Source organism: Myotis yumanensis, unplaced genomic scaffold, assembly GCF_028538775.1.
Source record: "Myotis yumanensis isolate MYYU_CA2020_CCGP unplaced genomic scaffold, mMyoYum1.0.hap1 SCAF_6, whole genome shotgun sequence".
In the NCBI taxonomy this organism is placed as follows: domain Eukaryota; kingdom Metazoa; phylum Chordata; class Mammalia; order Chiroptera; family Vespertilionidae; genus Myotis; species Myotis yumanensis.
Window position 1 is genome coordinate 96390901 of NW_027223757.1, and position 20747 is coordinate 96411647.

Genomic DNA, 20747 nt, shown 5'->3' on the forward strand with positions numbered 1-20747 from the left:
TTCCAGTCCCAGAGACTGTCTGAGGTCCTAGCCCTGACCTTGGTTCTGTCCTTGGTTTCAGCTCTGAAGCTAGTCCTGGGGTTAAATTTAACTTTTCATTCAATCATACAGTCAATAAATATTTATTGAGCACAGATGCAAGAATACAGCAGCCAAGAAATAAACACGGTGCATGCTGCCACACACGGGCCCTGCAGGCTGGCAGGCAAGATCAAATGTGGGTGAGAAGTAATAAATCAATCTCACAAATACGTGATGAAAAATGTTATAAATGCTACACATCACAGTTGCCTGGTGCTGTGATGTCACGCGATGGGGGGCCTGACCTGGGCAGGAAAGCTTCCTGAGGAAGTGATGTGGGCTGAGCCCTGAAGGGTGACGAGGCCAAGAGAAAAGGGAAGCGTGGGCCACATAGTCATAGAGGGAACCGCATACACAAAAGTCTGACATCAGCAAGAGTATGAGGTATTACCTAGGCCAGGGGGCCTGGAGTGGAGAGAGGGAGGCGAGTGCTGTGGGAGATGAGGCGGGAGAGGCCTGTCAGTATTGGAAGAAAATTCAGGAGGGAGACACCGAGAGCGTCGTTAGGGGAGAGGGACATCCTAGTTGCCTTTTCAAGATTGTGAGGGGCAAGTGGGAGCAGCGGGACCAGCTAGGAGGCCACTGCAGTTGTCAAGCCAAAGGTAGACGGGAGGTTGGACTACCGTGTTGGTGAGAGGGAGAGAACTAAGCAAACCAAAGCGATGTTCGTGAGAAAACACGGGCACATGCGATGAGACGTCCTGGTGTTGAATGGGCGGTTAGGTTTCTGGCTTGGGAAGCTGGCAGCATGGTGGGCCCTGAGCTGCAGAGACTAGCGCTGAGGGGGGTGGTACCGGAGGGACGATTGAGAGTCCGCTCTGGACGTCCTGACTCCGGGGTGCCCAAGAGGAGGTGCCAAGTGGGCAGTTGGATATGTGGCTCGGAGCTGAGAGAGGACGAGGCTGGTGTGATGAGTTGGCGCATATGTTGGAAATTAAAGCCGTGGGTCTGGGTGAAGGCACCCGGGGCGGTGACGAGAGCAGTAGGTCTCAGCAACCACCTGGGGAGCTTTTAAAAACGACGGAGTAAAACCCAGTGCCTCCACCATTCTTGCCGTATCTCAGGTGTCCAGGCCACACAGTTCTGCTGGCTCCCATATGGACAGCACAGAGCTAGAATGCTATTTAAGATGGAAGATGTGACCAATAGTGTTTAGTGATTTTGAGAGAGATCAAGTAAGACGAAGATGAATGTCTCCTAGGTTTTGTGGCACCGAGCTCGCTGGGAGGCGGTGGGGAGGCTGTGTGTGGAGCAGCCAGGTGAGAGTGGAGGGAGGCACGCACGGGACCCAGGGAAACAGAAGCAGTGCAGGGAAATCTGACAACTGTGGCCGGAAGGAGGGGTTAGGGATAGTGGTGCCTTGAGGGAGGATGAGATTGGGGAAGGTGTTTTTAGTTTAAGGTACAACTTTCATACAGTGACATGCACACATTGTAAGCATGTAGCTCAATTAATTTTTGGATATGCATACATCTGTGTAACCCCATCCGGATCAAGGTGCAAAGCATTTTCAGGACTCCCCCCTTGTGACTCCTCCCAGCCAATACTAGCCCTGAAAGTAATCCTATCCTCTTTCTAACCCTCACTAGAGGATCTTTTCCATTGTTTTTTAGAGAGAGTGGAGGGGAGGGGGACAGACAGAGAGAGAAACATCGAGGTGAAAGAGATGTTTGATTGTCTCCCGCACACCCCTCAACCGGGGCCAGGATCGAGCATGCAACCTAAGTATGTACCCCTGACTGGAATCAAACCTGGGACCCTTCAGTCCAGGGGCTGATGCTCTAAGAACCTCATATGAATAGCATCATTTCAAATGGTGTGTGTGTGTGTGTGTGTGTGTGTGGTTTCTTTTGCTCGGCATTACTAGTATGTGTGTGAAATTTGTTCATGTTGACCCATGTAGCAAGAGGGTGTTTTTCATTGCTGTGTAATATTCCATTGTATGACAGTGCCCCACCTTATTTCTCCATTCTACTATTAATGGACTTCGAGTTGTTTCCAGTTTGGGCTATTTTGAATAAATCTCATGAGCATTCTTACTTTTTTTTAAATTTCAGAGAGGAAGGGAGAGGGAGAGCTAGAAACATCAATGATGAGAGAGAATCATTGATTGGCTGCCTCCTGCAGGCCCCCTACTGGGGATCGAGCCTGCAACCCATGCATGTGCCTTTGACCAGAATCGAACCAGGGACTCCTCCGTCTGCAGGCCGATGCTCTATCCACTGAGCCCAACAGGCTAGGGCTCATGAGCATTCTTGTACACGATTTTGGAGGAGATGAGCAGTCATTTCTTTTGGATATTTACCAAGAAGTAGAATTGCTAGGTTGTAGGTCGTGTGCTCATACTGCCAGTTTTTCTAAAGTGGTTGCTCTAATTTATGCTCCTTTTTTTCAACAGTTGAGAGTTCCAGTTGCTACACATGCTTGCCAATGTCGAGCAATGGCAGTTCCTTTCATGGTAGCCATTCTGGTGGATACTGGATGGCGTCTTGTTGTGGTTTTAATGTGCATTTCCCTGAATTCTAGTGATGTGATACGCCTTTTCATGTTTGTTAGCCATTTGGATATGCTGTGTTCCTACTGGAGTAACTGTTTAAGTCTCTTGCCAATTTTTAAAAAACTGGGTTGCCGGCCTTTTACTTGCTGTCTTAGTTTGGAAGTGTTTTAGTTTAGACTTTACCCCTCCTCTGTTTCTTTCTGACACATCACGTGCAATGGGGTTAGTGGTGCTAACGGCCCGCGTAGTTGAACATCTTAGTATAGCCATCGTCGTCCTTCTGTGTACTCACGTTTCCGAACACCAGCTGAGCCTTGAAGGGTGTGGGGTTGAGCAGCGTGGGCCACCTGAAAAAATCCGCTTATAATGAGCCCCTTCGTCCAGGGCCCAGTGGTAACTCCGCCCGTGTGCCGCTCACCTTCTCATTCTGTTAACGGTGTCTTTGAGGTCCAGAAGTTACCAATTTCAATGAGGTCCAATATATCAATCCCATCATTTATGGTTAAGTTTTTATTTTGCTTTGTTTTAAGAATTCTGTATTGTTGAAAGTATTTCATATGTCCCCTTTTTTTCACCATTGCCCCCTTCCCCGCCCCCTCCAACCCAGGCTCTCACTGCCCCATTGTCTGTGGGCCATGCATATATGCATACAGGGGCCCTGGTTGACTACCTCCCACCCACCCACCCTCCCCCGCCTTCCCTCTGAGGTTCCCCACTCTGTTCAATGCTTCCATGTCTCTGGATCCACTCCGTTCATCAGTTTATTTTGTTATTTAGATTCCCCATATGAGTGAGATCATGTGATACTTGTCTTTCTCTGACTTAGCATGAAACTCTCCAGGTCCCTCCATGCTGTCTCAAAGGGTAAGAGATTCTTCTTTTTTACTGCTGCATAGTATTCCGTGGTATAAATGTACCACAGCTTTTTTATCCACTCGTCTACTGATGGGCATTTGGGCTGTTTCCAGATCTCAGTTATTGTAAATTGTGCTGCTATGAACATAGGGGTGCACACATTCTTTCTGATTGGTGTTTTGGGTTTTCATGGGATATATTCCTAGAAGTGGGATGACTGGGTCAAATGGCAGTTCAGTATTAAATTTTTTGAAGAAACTCCATACTTTTTTCCACAGTGGCTGCACAAGTCTGCATTCCCACCAGCAGTGTACTGTGGTTCCCTTTTCTCCACATCCTCGCCAGCACTTGACATTTGTTGATTTGTTGATGGTAGCCATTCTGGCAGGTTCCAGGTGATACCTCATTGTCATTTTAATTTGCATTTCTCTGATGATTAGTGACTTTGAGCATTTTTTCATATGTCTCTTGGCCATCTGTATGTCCACTTTGGAGAAGTGACTATGTAGGTCCTTTGCCCATTTTTTAATTGGATTGTTTGTTTGTCTTCCTTTTATTAAGTTGTGTGAGTTCCTTATAGATTTTGGATATTAACCCTTTATCAGATGTATCATTGCCAAATATGTTCTCCCATACAGTGGGCTCCCTTTTCATTTTGTTGATGGTTTCTTTTACTGAGCAGGACCTTTTTATTTTGATGTAGTCCCATTTGTTTAATTTCTCCTTAATATCCTTTGCCCTAGGAGAGGTATCCCAAAACATATTACTAGGAGAGATGTCTGAGATTATGCTGCCTATGGTTTCTTCTAGGATTTCTATGGTTTCATAACTTACATTTCAGTCTTTTATCCATTTTGAGTTTATTCTTGTGTATGCTGTAAGTTGGTGGTCTAGTTTGTTTTTGTTTTTGTTTTGTTTTTGCATGTATCTGTCTAATTTTCCCAGCAGCATTTATTGAAGAGACTGTCTTGACTCCATTCTATGCTCTTGCCTCCTTTGTCAAATATTAATTGAGCGTAATGGCTTGGGTCAATTTCTGGGGTCTCTGTTCTGTTCCATTGTTCTATATGCCTGTTCTTGTGCCAGTACCAGGCTGTTTTGATTAGGGTGGCTTTGTAGTATAACTTGAAATCTGGTATTGTGATACCTGCAACTTTGTTCTTCTTTCTCAAGATTGCTGCAGCTGTTTGGGGTCTTTTTTGATTCCTTAGAGTATTTCTTCTAGACCTGTGAATTATGCTGTTAGTATTTTAATAGGGATTACATTGAATCTGTCGATTGACTTGAGTAGTATGGACATTTTAATGATGTTGATTCTACCAACCCATGAACATGGTATATTCTTCCACTTGCTTATATCTTTTTCTATCTCTTTTTTTTTCAACGTCCTGTAGTTTTCTGAGTATAAGTCTTTGGCCACCTTGGTTAAGTGTATTTCTAAGTATATTAATTTTTTTGTTGCAATGAAAAAATGTGCCGGGGTCCAGCCCCAGCAGTCCAGGGGTTCCCAAAGGTGTGGACAGAGTTGGCAAAGAATGAAGGACACGGAGACAGCGTTCAGATGATCAGCATAGCCAGGTTCTCTCTTTATTCTAGGTGGATCTTCCTGCGCCTGGCTAAGGCCACAGAGAGAAATCCAGAGGCAAGCTGAGCCTTTATTTTATAGTCAGAGGTAAACAAGGTAGTGGTTACCATAGTTACACTGTTCTTGTGAGTTTCACTTGTTTTGGCAGCACTTGCTGCACCTCCCTCAGTCCATTAGCTTCCCAGATAAGATCTAGGGAGCATTATAAGGTCAAGCCTAATTATGCTAAGAGGACTGTGCCCTCTAAGCAGGGACTTGTTTGTGACTTTGCCAACAGGTCAGTCCAAGGCTTAACCCTATAGCTGCGCCCTACAAAAATGGAATTGTTTGTTGAGTTTCTTTTCCTGGGAATTTGTTGGGGTCCAGCCCCAGCAGGTCCAGGGGTTCCTAAAGGTGTGGACAGAGTCGGCGAAGAAGGAAGGACACAGAGATAGCATTCAGTTGATCATCATAGCCAAGTTCTCACTTTATTCTCCTGTTACATCTGTATTTATACCATTTGATCCTATAAGTATGCCTCTGTAGTTACATCATGGTATGTTTTGGGTCCTCCCTTAACCTTCTACAGTTCCTTGTTTCATGTCCATAGTTTATCTGACCCTTGCCAAAAATCCCATCTCCATCTAGTTCTGTTGAGTTTAATCCTATCCATTCTATTCCAAAGGTTAGGGCTAGTTATCTCCATTCCAAGGTCACTACTCTACTGTTCTGTTAAGCTACAAGGAAGTAACTGAAGGAGATTATCCTAACTAAAGATTATGTAGCTTAAGCGTGATTGTTCGTAGTTAAGGTGATTAACTACCCTCCTGGCACTTAGTTAAGGGGTTTTACTGATTTATTCCCTTCCTTAGTCCTGTTAATCCCTAACTCCAGGGAAACATCCCCACCTGGGAAAACAACCTTTCTCGGGGAGGTGGCCCTCATAGCGCTAAGAAGGGGAGCAAACATATTAAGAACAGTATGCCAGGTCCCTTGAAACATATGCTGTGCAGATGTTTCTTCCTTGTATCGACTGTGTCAAGCAACAAGGATGGACCAGCCTCCGGCAGGAATTCATTATTGGTGTAGAAAAAAGCCATTGATTTTTGGGTGTTGATTTTGTATTCTGCTACATTGCCAAATTCATTGATTAAATCTAGTAGTTTTTTTGATGGAGTATTTAGGGTTTTCTATGTACAATATCATGTGATCTGTGAATAATGAGAGTTTTACTTCCTCCTTTCCAATTTGGATGCCTTTTATTTCTTCTTCTTGTCTGATTGCTGTGACTAGGACATCCAGTACTATGTTGAATAAAAGTGGTGAAAGTGAACATCCCTGTCTTGTTCCTGTTTCTAGGGGAAATGGTTTTAGCTTTTGCCCATTGAGTATGATGTTCGCTGTAGGTTTGTCATAAATGGCCTTTATCATTTTGAGATATGCTCCCTCTATTCCCACTTTGTTGTTGAGAGTTTTTATCAAAAGGATGTTGGATTTTGTCAAATGCTTTTTCTGCATCTATTAAGTTGATCATGTGATTTTTGTCTTTTAATTTGTTTATGTGATGTATCACGTTTATTGATTTGCGAATATTGTACCAGCCTTGCATCCCTGGAATAAATCCCACTTGATCATGGTGTATGATCTTTTTAATATATTGCTGGATGCAATTTGCTAATATTTTGTTGTGGATTTTAACATCTATATTCATCAGGGATACTGGCCTGTAATTCTCTGTCTTTGTATTGTCTTTACCTGGTTTTGGAATTAGGATAATGATGGCCTCATTAAAAGAGCTTTTAAGGCCGAAACCGGTTTGGCTCAGTGGATAGAGCGTCGGCCTGCGGACTGAGGGGTCCCAGGTTCGATTCCGGTCAAGGGCATGTACCTGGGTTGCGGGCACATCCCCAGTGGGAGATGTGCAGGAGGCGGCTGGTCGATGTTTCTCTCTCATCTGTTTCTAACTCTCTATCTCTCTCTCCCTTCCTCTCTGTAAAAAATCAATAAAAAAATATATTTAAAAAAAAAAAGAGCTTTTAAGTGTTCCTTCCTCTTGGATTTTTTTTGGAATATTTGAGGAGTATAGATGTTAGTTCTCCTTTGAATGTTTGGTAAAACTCCCCTATGAAGCTGCCCAGATCCGGGCTTTTGTTTGCTGGAAGTTTTTTTTATTACTCCTTCAATTTCATCATTTGTTATTGGCCTATTCAGGTTTTCTGATTCTTCCTGATTCCGTTTTGGGAGATTGTATTTTTCCAGGAATTTGTCATTTCATCCACATTGTCCAGCTTGTTGGCATGTAGTTGTTCATAGAATTTCTTTACAATCCTTTGTATTTCTGTTGTGTCGGTGGTTATTTCTCCACTTTCGTTTCTTATTTATTTGGCTCCTCTGTGTTTGTTTCTTGATGAGTCTGGCTAATGGTTCATCAATGTTGTTCATCCTTTCAAGGAAACCAGCTCTTGGTTTCATTGATTTTATTTATTTATTTATTTAGTCACTATGTCATTTATTTCTGCTCTAATCTTTATTATTTCCTTCCTTCTACTTACTATGTGCTTTTCTTGTTGTTCTCTTTCTAGTTCTTTAAGTTATAGGGTTAAATAGTTTATTGTTGATTTTTCTTGTTTTTTGAGGTAGGCCTGTAGTGCTATGAACTTCCCTCTCAGGAAGGCGTTTGCTGTGTCCCAGAGGTTTCTGGTGTTCTGTGTTCATTTTCGTTTGTTTCCAGGAAGTTTTTTTATTTTATTTTTTATTTATTGATCTTATTGGTAACCCATTCATTGTTTAATAACATGCTATTTAACCTCCATGTGTTTGAGTGTTTTTAATTGTTTTTACTGTAGTTGATTTCTAATTTCATTCCACTGTGATCTGAGAAGATGCTTGATATGATTTCAATCTTCTTGAACTTGTAGAGACTTGTTTTGTATCATCATAACATGTGATCTATTTTTGTGAATGACCTATGTGCACTTGAGAAGAATGTATATTCTGCAGCTTTGGAGGTGAATTGTTCTATAAGTGTCAATTAAAACCATGTGACCCCTTAAGCTGTTCTCTGATTGAGTGACTTTTTCAACCCTGTCTTCTAATTCACTGATTTGATCCTTAGCTTCCCTTAATTTGCTGTGTATTCCTTCCAATGTTTTCTTTATTTGTGCTATGTCATTATTTGTGTTTCAATAGTTACTATATCTTTTCTCATGCTTTTGAGCATCTTTACCATCATTATTCTGAACTCTATATCAGATAAATTTTTTATCTCCATTCTTTTGTCTCTTCTTTTGGAGAATTCTCTTGTTCTTTCATTTTGGGTTGTTTCCTTGTGTCTCATTTTGGCTGCCTGTTTTGGTGGTTTATTCTGTATTAGGTAGATCTGCTACACCTTTCAAGCTGTAGTGCAGGACAGTGTCAAACACTGTTTCTGACTAATTAGATCAGGCAAAGACTCAAAGCCTCCAGAAACCGCCTCTGTCTATAGACAGATAGAATTCCATCTTGAATTGCCCTCAGGCAATTGTCCCCAGGTGTGGCAAGAGTTTTTTTCCCAACAGGGTGTGGCAATTGCTTCTGCCTGGAGGCTAATTGTTATTCTCAGTCACTTAGTGACCATCAGAAACTCTGCACAGTGAGACAAGGTGTTTTCCAATAGGGTGGGTCAACTATCTTCCCCACAGATAAGGCCTCCTGTATAGCAAATGTCTGCATAAGAAAGATTACCTCTGCAGCATGAGGGAATGACTCAGCACAGGAAACCAGGGTGTCTGCCTTCTAAACTCTAACCCCAGAGCCCCCAATCCTGGCTTCTGCTCACACAGCTCCATCTGAGGCACAATGTGGGTGGCTCCACAGGAAATTTTGTGCATTGGCCCTTTAAGAGCGTGCCTGAATTTCCAGCTGTCTCTCCCTGGCAGACAGCATCCCTTGTGCTTTTCCCAGCCAGATGTTATGTGGGTACCCTTCTCAGTTCTGGTGCTTTCTGCTGGGGGGGGGGGAGTGCCCATCTTGGGGATAGACCCCAGAGTTCTCAGTGGCACCCCTCACAGCTGAGATATCTCTCCGGAACTTCAGTTGCTGTATGTGGGAGCCCAGCCAGCCCTCTCGTGCCTCTGTCCCTCCTCCTAGTTCCTATGCAATCTCCACTTTCCGTCCTCGGTTACCAGGGTCCTCTCCAGCGAGTCTCCCGTTGATTATTCAGGAAGTTTTTCTGTATTTTAGTTGTAATTCCAGCTTGGTCCTGAGAGCATGCCCATGCAGCATCCACTTACTCTGCCACCATTTTTAATCCTTCTGGTTAAGTTTCATTTCAAATTAACTTTTATATGTGGGCAAAAGGTAGAGATAGGTGTGTTTTCCATATGGAATTTCAGTTGGCCAAGCACAATTTATCAAAAAGACCATTTGTCCCCTCTTAATTTTAGTAACACCTTTGCCAGCAATCAGCTGACCATAGATGTTGTCTGTCGGTTTCTGGACCCTATTCTGTTCTGTCTATTCTTGCATCTTTGTAAGAGGTTTTGATACTTGGTAATATAAGTCCTGAGGAAAGGGGCTTTTTAAAAAACGGGATATATTTGAGCTCATGTAAAATCCAATGGAAGGATCTAGTTGAGAGCGAGAAGTTGAATAAAAAAGAGAGAGGACAGTCTACCCCTGAAATTTCCTGAGAAGATAGGAGGAACTGGGACCCAGGTGCTAGTGGGAGGGTTGGCGGTAGATACTCATCTACTAATCCATTCAACATCAATGTTTTGGACAGCTCCTGTGTGCCAGCCTCAGGCATACAGCTGTGCATACAGCCGTGCACTTCTCATGGAGCTCCCACCACTGGAGCTCCAACAGATGGTTCAGGCAGCAGTGAATGCCACGAAGAACACAAGTGGGATATTGTAGTGGACAGTAATGGAAGACTGCTCCAACTGGGCAGCAAGGAAGGCCTCTGGGTGTCAATGACACAGGAGTTATGATCTGAACAAGCAAGAGCCCACCTTTGAGAGCTGAGTGAAGAGCATCCCAGACAGAGGGAACAGACAGTGCAAAGTCCCTTAGGCTATGCCAGCTTGTGGTGTCGGTGGAACAAAGGACTAGTGTGGGTGCAACAGTGCAAAGAGATGGGGAGCAGGGAAACCAAATGACATCAGAAAGTGAGTTAGAGACCAACAAATCTCCAAGGAGGGCATTCCTTAGGGTTGGTTAACTGTGGGTTTTTAGTACATGTGAGTTGGGTGGGTTAGTTGTGGGTGGAAGGACTGTTGTTAATGTATGTGTTGGGGACGTCTTGTCTTTGTGAAACTGCTCTCACACTTGCCCTCTCTCCCTGCAGCCTCCTGAATGATGCCAGCCCAATGTTCCCTAGCCTCCAGCCTGGCCCTCCTGCTGCTGTTGGGCGCAGTCCGAGCAGGCCCTTTCTCTCCACGATCCAATATGACACTTCCAGCCCCTCGGCCCCCTCCTCAGCCAGGGGGGCGCACAGCGGAGCCAAGAGGGGGGAACCCCTCTTCTCAGCTTTATGAGCACATCGTAGAAGGAGGGGAAAAGCAGGTGGTGTTCACCCACCGCATTAACCTGCCCCCTTCAGCTGGCTGTGGCTGTCCCCCAGGCACTGAGCCCCCGGTCCCTGCTTCAGAGGTGCAGGCCTTGAGGGTCCGGCTAGAGATTCTGGAGGAGTTGGTGAAGGGGCTCAAGGAACAGTGCACTGGGGGATGCTGTCCTGCTGCTGCCCAGGCTGGCACAGGTGAGCAGGTGACCACAGGAGGGGGCACAGGAAAAGGGGCAGGTGGGGAAGTTGGGTGGGCATCGCCAGTATAAAAGACCCGGGTATGAATTAGAAAAAGGCACCTTTTCCTCACCACTTGGGGTGGTGAGTGCAGCCCAGGGCACAGCTTGGGGAGGGGAGCCATCTGGCTAGATGTCAGCTCCCCTCCCCCCACATAGAGATAAGGAGCAGCTGGAAGCTAAGATGGCCCTGCTGGAGGGGAAGCTCAGGGGACACTGTAGGGACCCAGCCTCTTGCGCAGAGACTGAGGCCCTCCTCTCGCTCTTACTCCAGGCCAGACAGACGTTCGTACCCTCTGCAGCCTCCACGGCGTGTTTGACTTGAACCGCTGCGCCTGCTCCTGCGAGCCTGGCTGGGGTGGGCCCACTTGCTCCGACCCTATGGACTCCCGAGTGTCCCCTTCCTCCCCACCCTCTGCTTCCGGGTCCTGCCCAGATGACTGCAACGACCAGGGGCGCTGTGTCCGTGGTCGCTGCGTGTGCTTCTCTGGCTACACGGGCCCCAGCTGTGGCTGGCCCTCCTGCCCCGGGGACTGCCACGGCCACGGGCGCTGCGTGCAGGGCGCGTGCGTGTGCCGGCCGGGCTTCTCTGGCGCCGACTGCAGCCAGCGCTCCTGCCCTCGAGGCTGCAGCCAGAGGGGGCGCTGCGAAAACGGGCGCTGCGTGTGCCACCCGGGCTACACTGGCGAGGACTGTGCGGCACGGAGCTGCCCCCGGGGCTGCAGCCAGAGGGGGCGCTGTGAGGACGGGCGCTGCGTCTGTGACCCGGGCTACGCTGGCGAAGACTGCGGCTCGCGGACCTGCCCTGGGGACTGTGGCGAAGGTGGGCGCTGCGTGGACGGCCGCTGCGTGTGCTGGCCCGGGTACGCGGGCGAGGACTGCGGCACGCGGACGTGCCCGCGCGACTGCCATGGCCGCGGGCGCTGCGAAGACGGCGAATGCATCTGCGACGCGGGCTACAGCGGGGACGACTGCGGCGTGCGCAGCTGCCCGGGCGACTGCAACCAAAGGGGCCGCTGTGAGGACGGCCGCTGCGTGTGCTGGCCCGGGTACACGGGTCCCGACTGCGGCGCGCGCGCCTGCCCGCGCGACTGCCGGGGCCGCGGGCGCTGCGAGAACGGCGTGTGCGTGTGCAATGCGGGCTACAGCGGCGAGGACTGCGGCGTGCGCAGCTGTCCCGGGGACTGTCGCGGCCGGGGTCGTTGCGAGAGTGGCCGCTGTGTGTGTTGGCCCGGCTACACGGGCCGGGACTGCAGCCTACGCGCCTGCCCCGGCGACTGTCGTGGGCGAGGGCGCTGCGTGGACGGCCGCTGCGTGTGCAACCCGGGCTTCACGGGCGAGGACTGCGGGAGCCGTCGGTGCCCCGGGGACTGCCGGGGCCGCGGCCGCTGCGAGGATGGCGTGTGCGCGTGCGACGTGGGCTACGAGGGAGAGGACTGCGGCGCGCTGAGCTGCCCCGGAGGTTGCCGAGGCCGCGGCCAGTGCCTCGACGGACGCTGTGTGTGCGACGACGGCTACTCGGGCGACGACTGCGGCTCGCGGAGGTGCCCGAACGACTGTAGCCAGCGCGGCGTGTGCCAGGATGGGGTGTGCTCCTGCTGGGAGGGCTTCGCGGGAGAGGACTGCAGCCTCCGGACCTGCCCCTCCAACTGCCACCGGCGGGGCCGCTGTGAGGATGGGCGCTGCGTGTGCGACGCCGGTTACACCGGCCCCTCCTGCTCCACCCGCACCTGCCCGGGCGACTGCCGCGGCCACGGGCGCTGTGTGCAGGGAGTGTGCGTGTGCCACGCGGGCTACAGCGGCGAGGACTGTGGGCAGGAAGAGCCTCCTGCCGCTGCCTGCCCCGGGGGCTGCGGGCCCCGGGAGCTGTGCCGCGCCGGCCAGTGTGTATGCGTGGAGGGCTTCCGAGGCCCCGACTGCGCCATCCAGACGTGCCCAGGGGACTGCCGGGGCCGCGGAGAGTGTCTCGAGGGCAGCTGCGTCTGCCTGGAGGGCTATGCGGGGGAGGACTGCGGGGAAGGTGAGCGCGGCCTTTCCAGTTTGCTCCTTGGGGATGGGACCTGAGCCGGGGGAAGGCTGGGCCCCGGGCCTAGGAGCCCAGCTGCTGGAGGAAGAGTGGAGGGAGGTCATATATGCGGGGAGCTGGTCCACCAGGGGCAGGGCAACCAGGGTGCACGCCTGCAGCAGGACCTGCTTCAGTACCTGATGAGCAGGCGGGGCCTCCTGGGTTGCTTTTACTAGTAGGGAGATTCTCTGTTCCTGGCGCTGGGGGAAGCAGGGCCTGCTCTGACCTCTGCTAACTGCCCCACCCCCACGGGGCAGTGTGAGCTGGGACTGATCTCAATGCAGCCTGTGATGTGGACGTCAGGTGGGGCTGCCTTGGGCTAACCAGAGTCTATATCCCATTCTCGTGGGCAGAGGTGCCAACCATTGAGGGCATGAGGATGCATCTCCTGGAGGAGACGACGGTTCGGACAGAGTGGACCCGGGCTCCGGGCCCGGTGGATGCCTATGAGATTCAGTTCATCCCCACGGTGAGAGCCACGCCAGGAGGGGCTGCGGGGCCAAGAGGGGCTGCAGGGAGGCCGGGGAGGGGCTCACCGTGCAGGTCCTTCCAGGTCATCAGTGGTTGAGTGCAGACAGCTGGGCCCCTGAAGCTGCTGTGAGGTCTGGTCCAGCGCACATGGGCGCAGAGCCTTCCAGCAGCTGGCCCACTGCTGCTGGGACACCTCTGGCCACAGAGCTCAGTTCTCTGAGGCTGTCCCGTGCTGCGTGGGGCATCACTGTTAGGCAGTCTTCCGGCTGACGCCGAGTCCAAATCGGCCCCACTTCCACGCCCACCAGTGGCCTCACCACAGCTAGGGACCTGCTCTGCCTGCCCTGCACCCTGCGCCACGGGCTTTCGGGGGTCTGGAGACGCGGGCATCACGTCGCCCTTCATTCTCACGGGCAGATCCCGCTGGTTCCTAGGACTCTGGTCTTGAATGCTGCACTCCCAGAGTTCCCTCTTCTAGTGCCTCTCGCTTTGTGCATTTGTTGCTGAAACATGAGAGCAGAGAAGAGCCCAGTCGCTCACTGGCTAACTCTGGAGACCCAGGTATTTTTCTCAGAGTTGACATGTGTTAACTTGTGGTCAGACTGTCAGCTGTTTTGATCATATTTGTTTTTCAAATAAACTTTTTGTTATAAAACATATATAGACAGTGTAGGAATTTTAGAAAACATCCTATATAATAAAAAGCTAATATGCAAATTGACCAAACAGGGAATGACCCATTGCTATGATGCGCACTGACCACCAGGAGGCAGACGTTCAATGCAGGAGCTGCCCCCTGGTGGTCAATGCACAGCGGTGGTGGCGGGAGCAGCCTACAGGCAGCGCTAAGGATGTCTGACTGTTGGCCATCAGTCAGACATCCCCCCGCCCCGAGTGCACGAATCTTGTGCACTGGGCCTCTAGTACAGTGATGGTGAACCTTTTGAGCTCGGCGTGTCAGCATTTTGAAAAACCCTAACTTAACTCTGGTGCCGTGTCACATATAGAAATTTTTTGATATTTGCAACCATAGTAAGACAAAGATTTATATTTTTGATATTTATTTTATATATTTAAATGCCGCCGAAACCGGTTTGGCTCAGTGGATGGAGCGTCAGCCTTCGGACTGAGGGGTCCCGGGTTCGATTCCGGTCAAGGGCGTGTACCTGGGTTGCGGGCACATCCCCAGTGGGGGATGTGCAGGAGGCAGCTGATCGATGTTTCTCTCTCATCGATGTTTCTGGCTCTCTGTCTCTCTCCCTTCCTCTCTGTAAAAAATCAATAAAATAAAAAATATATATATATATATTTAAATGCCATTTAACAAAGAAAAATCAACCAAAAAAATGAGTTTGCGTGTCACCTCTGACACACGTGTCCTAGGTTCACCATCACTGCTCTAGTCGATAAATAAGGAAAAAAGAAAGGAGAAAGGAAAAAAGACAGCATTGAACTATATTCACTTTTTTAGCCTAAATATAGAGCTTGGCAGTTGGCTCTGTTCAGTGTTATCTTTTCGGTTTGGGCCAGGCTGCCAGGCTGCTGCATGACTTGGAGTCTGAAGTGGTTCCCGCCTCAGTGCCTTGCAAAGCAGCCTTTCTCTGTCTCCTTCCAACTCGCTCTTAAAGTGTGTGGGGCCCCCTAAGGACAACGCCTTCGGCCTCTCGTATCAGCACCTCCCCCCACGCCTTCGTGCCCTTTCATGATGTGTTTGGTCTCCCAGCCCAAATCATCTGACGTTTCTACTGTCCAACTCATGTTCTCCTGCACCGCCCCACAAACGTCGTGGTGCGTAGGCCATGTCACCCGCATCTCTGCCCAGCCAGGACTCTGGAAGCATAAATAACTCCCAGGGCCCAAACCCAAGGAAGGTTCGGGGACGGAAAGGGCAGCGCCGAGGTGCCGCTGCCACCCCACCCCACTGGCCTGGCGATTCTTGCCCCCAGGCCAGCCCCTGCCGTGTTCTGTCCCTCCTCACCCCCGAGAATGGTGGAGATAGAAGCCCTTTGCTGTAGAACCAGGATAGCTGGGCGTTTTTTTCTTCTGTTTTAGACAATTTTTTCTTGGTATAAAAATAATTTAATCACAAGACAAGAATTTGGCAACTAGAAAAAAACACAAATAATTCCTGGCTGCTTCACACTAAAATAACACTGTTAACATTTTTAAGTGTTTCTCCCACTCTCTTCTCTGTGTATATTATTTACATAGTTCTCATCTTGAGAGGGTGGGACTTTTAGAAGGAACTTTCCAAAGAAACTTGAGGGCAAGTGGAATTAAAATAAGCACTTGAGATGGAAGGAGCGTGCAGGGCGGCACAGTCCCCCAGTCGCGGGGAGATACAGCCCACTCCCGGGTGTTCTCAAGAAGCGGGGCTTCCCAGCGAAGCCCTTGGCTTCCTCCCTCACCACGGGGCTGGGTGGCGCTGAGCTGGCTGTGCCCGGCGTGGCCACGCTGTCAGCTCATGTGCTCTGCTCTGGGTTCGGTCCTGTCACATTCCGGTTCTGTCTGAGCCCGGGTGTGAGGAACGCGCTTGTAAACTTGGTCCCCAAGTGCTCCTATTGGGCTCCCCGTAGCCTGCGCTGCCGGCCTGCACACTACACTGTCTGCACCCTCTGTGGCTGGCCCCTGGAGTCGCACCTCCCGCCTTGGCCAGTGCTCTCTGTCCATTTCTGTTGGCACAGGATATATCCTGGCCACTGCCATCTTCCTAGAAGCCTGCCTGTCTCTACCTTCCCAGAAGCACTTTCCTCTTGGAGCTCACACTCTGCTAATCCTGGCCAAGGACACGCCTCGCTATTGGGATGATTTTCGGAACACCAGAGAGGAGCAGTCTTCTCTCTGTATAGTGGCATTGTTATGCTGACTTAGTGGTTCTCAAAGTGTGTTCCCTGGATCTGCAGCATTGGCACCACCTGGGAGCTGGTTAGATGTGCCAAGTGTTAGATCTGATAGTGGTGCCAGATCTACTGACTCAGCAGCTCTGCAGATGGAGCCCCACAACCTATGTTGCAACCAGCCCTCCAGGTGGTTCTGATGCACCCCAAACCTGAGGACCACTAACTTAAGGAATGTTGCTATTTTGCAAAATGCTGGCTCCTCTATGAATGTGAGAGAAAGCATGAGGAAGCTGAGGGCGGTGACCCGGAGCAGGAAGAGGCCCATGTAGTCCGTGTCTGGGTGTGTTCTGCAGCCTGGGGACAAGGGCTACGCCAGTTGTCATTGGGACGCAAGACCTCGCAGCCTCAGGAAAGTTTGTATTTGAGTTTGGTCTGAAGAAGGGGATGAGGGGGATGGAAGCTCCAAGAACCAGCCAAGGTGGAGTCCCCCACCTGGGGCTACAAGGTTGATTTCAAGAATAGGGCTAGGAACTAGCCAAGGACAATCAGTGACGCAGCCTCGCTTTTACAAAGGGGCAGCGCCACCTGGCAGCGTCTGGCTAGAGAGCCTGCCTCAGGCGGCCCGATGTGCTGATGGTGGGACCCTCAGGGAACTGTTCCGGAGTGGGTCTCAGGGGGGACTAAGGTGTAAAAAGGTTCATGTAGATGATCTGAAAGGAGAAGGAGATGTTGGGATGGGCCTGTCTCGCTGAAAGGACAAGCCATTACAGGCATCGTTAGGGAGCAGCCAAGGTGTGTGTGAGTGAGTGTATGAGTGGGAGTGTGTGTATATGGGTGTGAATGTGTGTGTGAAAGCATGTGTGTGTGAGTATGAATGTGTGTGTGAGGGTGTGTATATGAGTGTGAATGTGTGTGTGAGTGAAGGTGTGTAAGTGTGAGCGTGTGTGTGTGGTGGGTTGGGGAATAAAGGGTGACAGAGTTAGTCATGGGAAGGATGAGGATTTCATAGGCCTTTAGTTGAGGTCAACCCCAGGGCTCCTAGGTGGGGTACCCTAGGGCGGGGTGAGCAGGAGCGGGTCGGGGTCCTATGCGCCCAGGACACCTTTTCAGCCAAGAAAACTCTGACAAAGCTTTATTCACCCTCAACCTAGAAATCTCTGCGTGGCCTCTCACGGGGTTCGATACTTTGCTGTTTTCTGTGTTGGTTCCCCACCAGTTCTGCTGGTTTAGGAGAGTACCTTTTGAAATTTCCAATCCTACTTGGCTGACTGGAGGTGTCCCCATTACAGCCAACATAGCTCAGCGGAACAGAGCGTCCTCCTCGGCCGTCCAAGCTGGACGGCCCGGGAGATGTGGGGCGGTTGGGCTGCTCACAGATGTCCAGTTCCTTGTCCCCTGCGGCTGGCACCCCAGGACACCCTGTCTGCGCAGGGGCCGGCAGCTTTCCTGTGGGGTCCCCGTGGATCTTGGGAGACCTCAGACGTACACTTGGAGGAGGGTTGTTCTTCCCCGGCAGGGACCACACGTAGAAATTTGGTTTAGGCTCCAGTAAAACTGAACCCGTGGCCATGCATTTCGCCTCCAGAGCATGAGCTGTCTGAGGACAGGGGCCGCACCTTCTGTTTTTGTGTCTCCATGCCCAGCACGGTGCAGGGACGAAACCGGGGGACGTTTGTGGAACTCTGAGCCGACGGGCCTTTTTGTGAGGAGACAAGAGAAGTGCCTGAAGGACAGGGGTCACGCCCACATTGCACAGCGGGGCAGGGTCTGCGGGCGGCTCAGGCTGGGCAGATGGTTAAGGAGGAAGTGAGGCCTGAAGGGGCATCCCTGTCCCCTTCATCTGTCCCGACCAGAGTGAGCTGAGAAGCCCGTCCACCAGGAAGTCAGGGCTGCAGGGCTGTGCGGTGGCATCTGGCAGACAGCTGATGGACAGGCCTCTGAGGCCACTGCCCAGGGCCCAGTGAGCTCATGCACATCCAGGGCCTTGGACAGGAGATGCCTGGAGAAGGTGTCCCAGGCGTGTTGCTGTCACCGGCCGGGCTCCCTGCTGTCAGGGCCCAGTTCTGCACAGGCCCAGCTGACACCGCTTGGAGCTGGAGTCGGGAGAAGGGGGATTGAGTGGCAGGGCAGAGTGCCAGCCCTGACCCACCCGGTGCTCTCTCTCCTGCAGCCAGAGGGCGCGAGCCCGCCGTTCACTGCGCGGGTGCCCAGCTCTGCCTCCGCCTATGACCAGAGAGGACTGGCCCCCGGGCAGGAGTACCAGGTCACTGTCCGCGCCCTTCGAGGGACCAGCTGGGGCCCTCCTGTCTCCAAGACCATCACCACCAGTGAGAGCAGGGGCTGTGGGCGGGTCCCGAGGGGAGATGTAGAGATGAGGGGGGTAGCCAGGACTCTGCCTCCAGGAGGGTTTGGATGGGTTCGGGGCGGGCTGGGGTGGGACAACGCTCTTAGAAGGAAAGCTGGGGACTGAAGAAGCAGACCCCGCCTGATCCCCCTCTCTCTCACCCGGCTAGTGATCGATGGCCCCCAGGACCTCCGGGTGGTGGCCGTGACGCCAACCACACTGGAGCTCAGCTGGCTGCGCCCCCAGGCCGAGGTGGACCGATTCGTGGTGTCCTACGTCAGTGCTGGCAACCAGAGGGTGCGGCTGGAAGTGCCCGCCGAGGCGGACGGGACACTGCTGACTGACCTGATGCCAGGCGTGGAGTACGTGGTGACCGTCACCGCGGAGCGCGGCCGGGCAGTGAGCTACCCGGCCTCTGTCAGGGCCAACACAGGTATGGCGCCAGGGCGTCGGGAGGCCTGGTTTCTGAGTGTGGAGCCCCTTCCTTGGGAGCCCCGTAAGGCTCGCAGCTCCCCTGGGTGCACCTGGCAGGGCACTGGCAGCGCCAGGTCCCAGAGGCAGGCTGCCGCCCCTGGAGACAGCAGTGAGCAGGAGCTGCCGCCACCCTCCGGACGGGGAGCCACCCTCCGGACGGGGAGCCACCCTCTGAAATGGGGACCCTCCTGTAGTGGTCAGACGTGTGGGGACTAGAATTAGGCAGCGCGGAGACCAGCCTCGGGTTGGCTTTAGGGCCGCGTTGGGGGTGAGGTCTCATGGCAGCAGCTCCCACTAACCTAAGGTCTCCTGACAGATGCCTGCACCTCTTTCCCTGCGGCAGAGGGACACGACTTGCTGTGGCCCCTGCTCTCCTCCCGCTCCCCGCTCCCCGTCTCTCCTTCAGACGCGGCCCCGCCGCCGCGGGCTTCTCTTCTCTCTAGGGCACCGCAGTGGCTGGAGGGCGAGGGGTGAGGGCCCTGGGACACTAACTCCTTTCTCTCGTTCCTTCCAGGTGGGGCTGGGGCCAGGGATCCGGCCTCGGCTCGGCTCCGGGGAGGGACAGGGCAGCCGCGGGAGGAGGCCCGGGGGGAGGGGGTGCCACTGACCGCTCCCCCGCTTCCCCTTTCTGCCCCGGCAGCACCTGGCCACTACAGTTACCCGGAGGTGCGGCCCCCCGCCCCGCCCCCGCGGCCCCGGCCCGCCCCGCCCCCGCGCCCGCGGCCCCCGGAGGAGGGGCAGGAGGAGCCTCGGCCGGGCCCCGGCCGGCCCCAGCCCTCCCGGCCGTGGGGCAACCTGACGGCCGAGCTGGGCCGCTTCCGCGGCTCCGTGCAGGACCTGGAGCGCCACCTGCGGGCGCGCGGCTTCCCGCTGCGGGCCAACCAGACCTACGCGGCGGCGGCGCGCCGCATCCACGACTACCTGCAGCGGCGCCGCGCGCCCGGCTCCCCCGCCCCGCCGGCCCCCCCGCCCACCGCCGGCCCCGACGCCGGCCCCTGGAAGCGGGACTCCCACCTGGGCATCTACGGCCTCTCGCCTGAAGGCGTCGACGGCGTGGCGGGGGCCGCGCCACCCCAAGCCCGAGGTGCTGGGCAGCGCCGCCGACGGCTCGCTGCTCGTGTCCCTCGATGGGCTCCGCGGCCACTTCGAGCGCGTGGTGCTGCGCTGGCAGCCGCAGCCGCCGGCAGAAGGCCCCCGCGGGGAGCTGAGCGTGCCCGGCACCGCGCGCACCGTCAGCCTGCCCCGCCTGCGGCCCGGCACCACCTACCACGTGGAGGTCCACGGGGTGCGGGCCGGGCAGACCTCCAAGTCCTACGCCTTCATCACCACCACAGGTAGCGTGGGCCGCCGGGCCTCCCGGGCTCGCCTGCCTCTGGGGTCCGCTTCCCGCCGTTCCTCCTGCTCCCCGCTCAGACTGCCGCCCCCCAGTCCTCCTGCCCAAGCCCTCCCTGGCCCAGCTCCCGGGTCCCCCAAGCAAAGCACAGCCCTCCCGTGTCCCTAAAACCACCTCCGCCCCCAGGGTCCTGGCAGACACCCGAGGCCAAGGAGACCCAGCCTTCGGGGTCCCCGAGGCTCGGCTGCCCGGACTGCTGTTCAGGCCACAGCAGGGGCGGTTGGTGGATGCGGGCTCAGGGCGGCCCGGCGGGCAGAGTGAGCCCGAGTGCCCAGCCTGATCGTGCGGTGAGGGTGAGGGTGTCTGAAGTCTGTGGTCAGTGGTGCTGTTTCCCACAATCTGGCCTTGACCTCACAGGGACACATCGGGCCTGCTGGGCGGCCTT

The 20747-nt window shown here is 53.1% G+C and overlaps 1 protein-coding gene across 1 annotated transcript in view; it reads left to right on the forward strand.

Moving 5' to 3' along the window:
* TNXB (tenascin XB) overlaps positions 1-20747 on the forward strand; it is a 67719-nt gene that overhangs the window by 2854 nt on the left and 44118 nt on the right. The window contains 7 exon segments of the mRNA XM_070418868.1: positions 10324-10734; positions 11050-12795; positions 13194-13309; positions 18322-18478; positions 18665-18928; positions 19610-20028; positions 20030-20303. Of these exon segments, the coding sequence (XP_070274969.1) occupies positions 10332-10734; positions 11050-12795; positions 13194-13309; positions 18322-18478; positions 18665-18928; positions 19610-20028; positions 20030-20303 (3379 nt within the window). The 5' untranslated portion in view covers positions 10324-10331.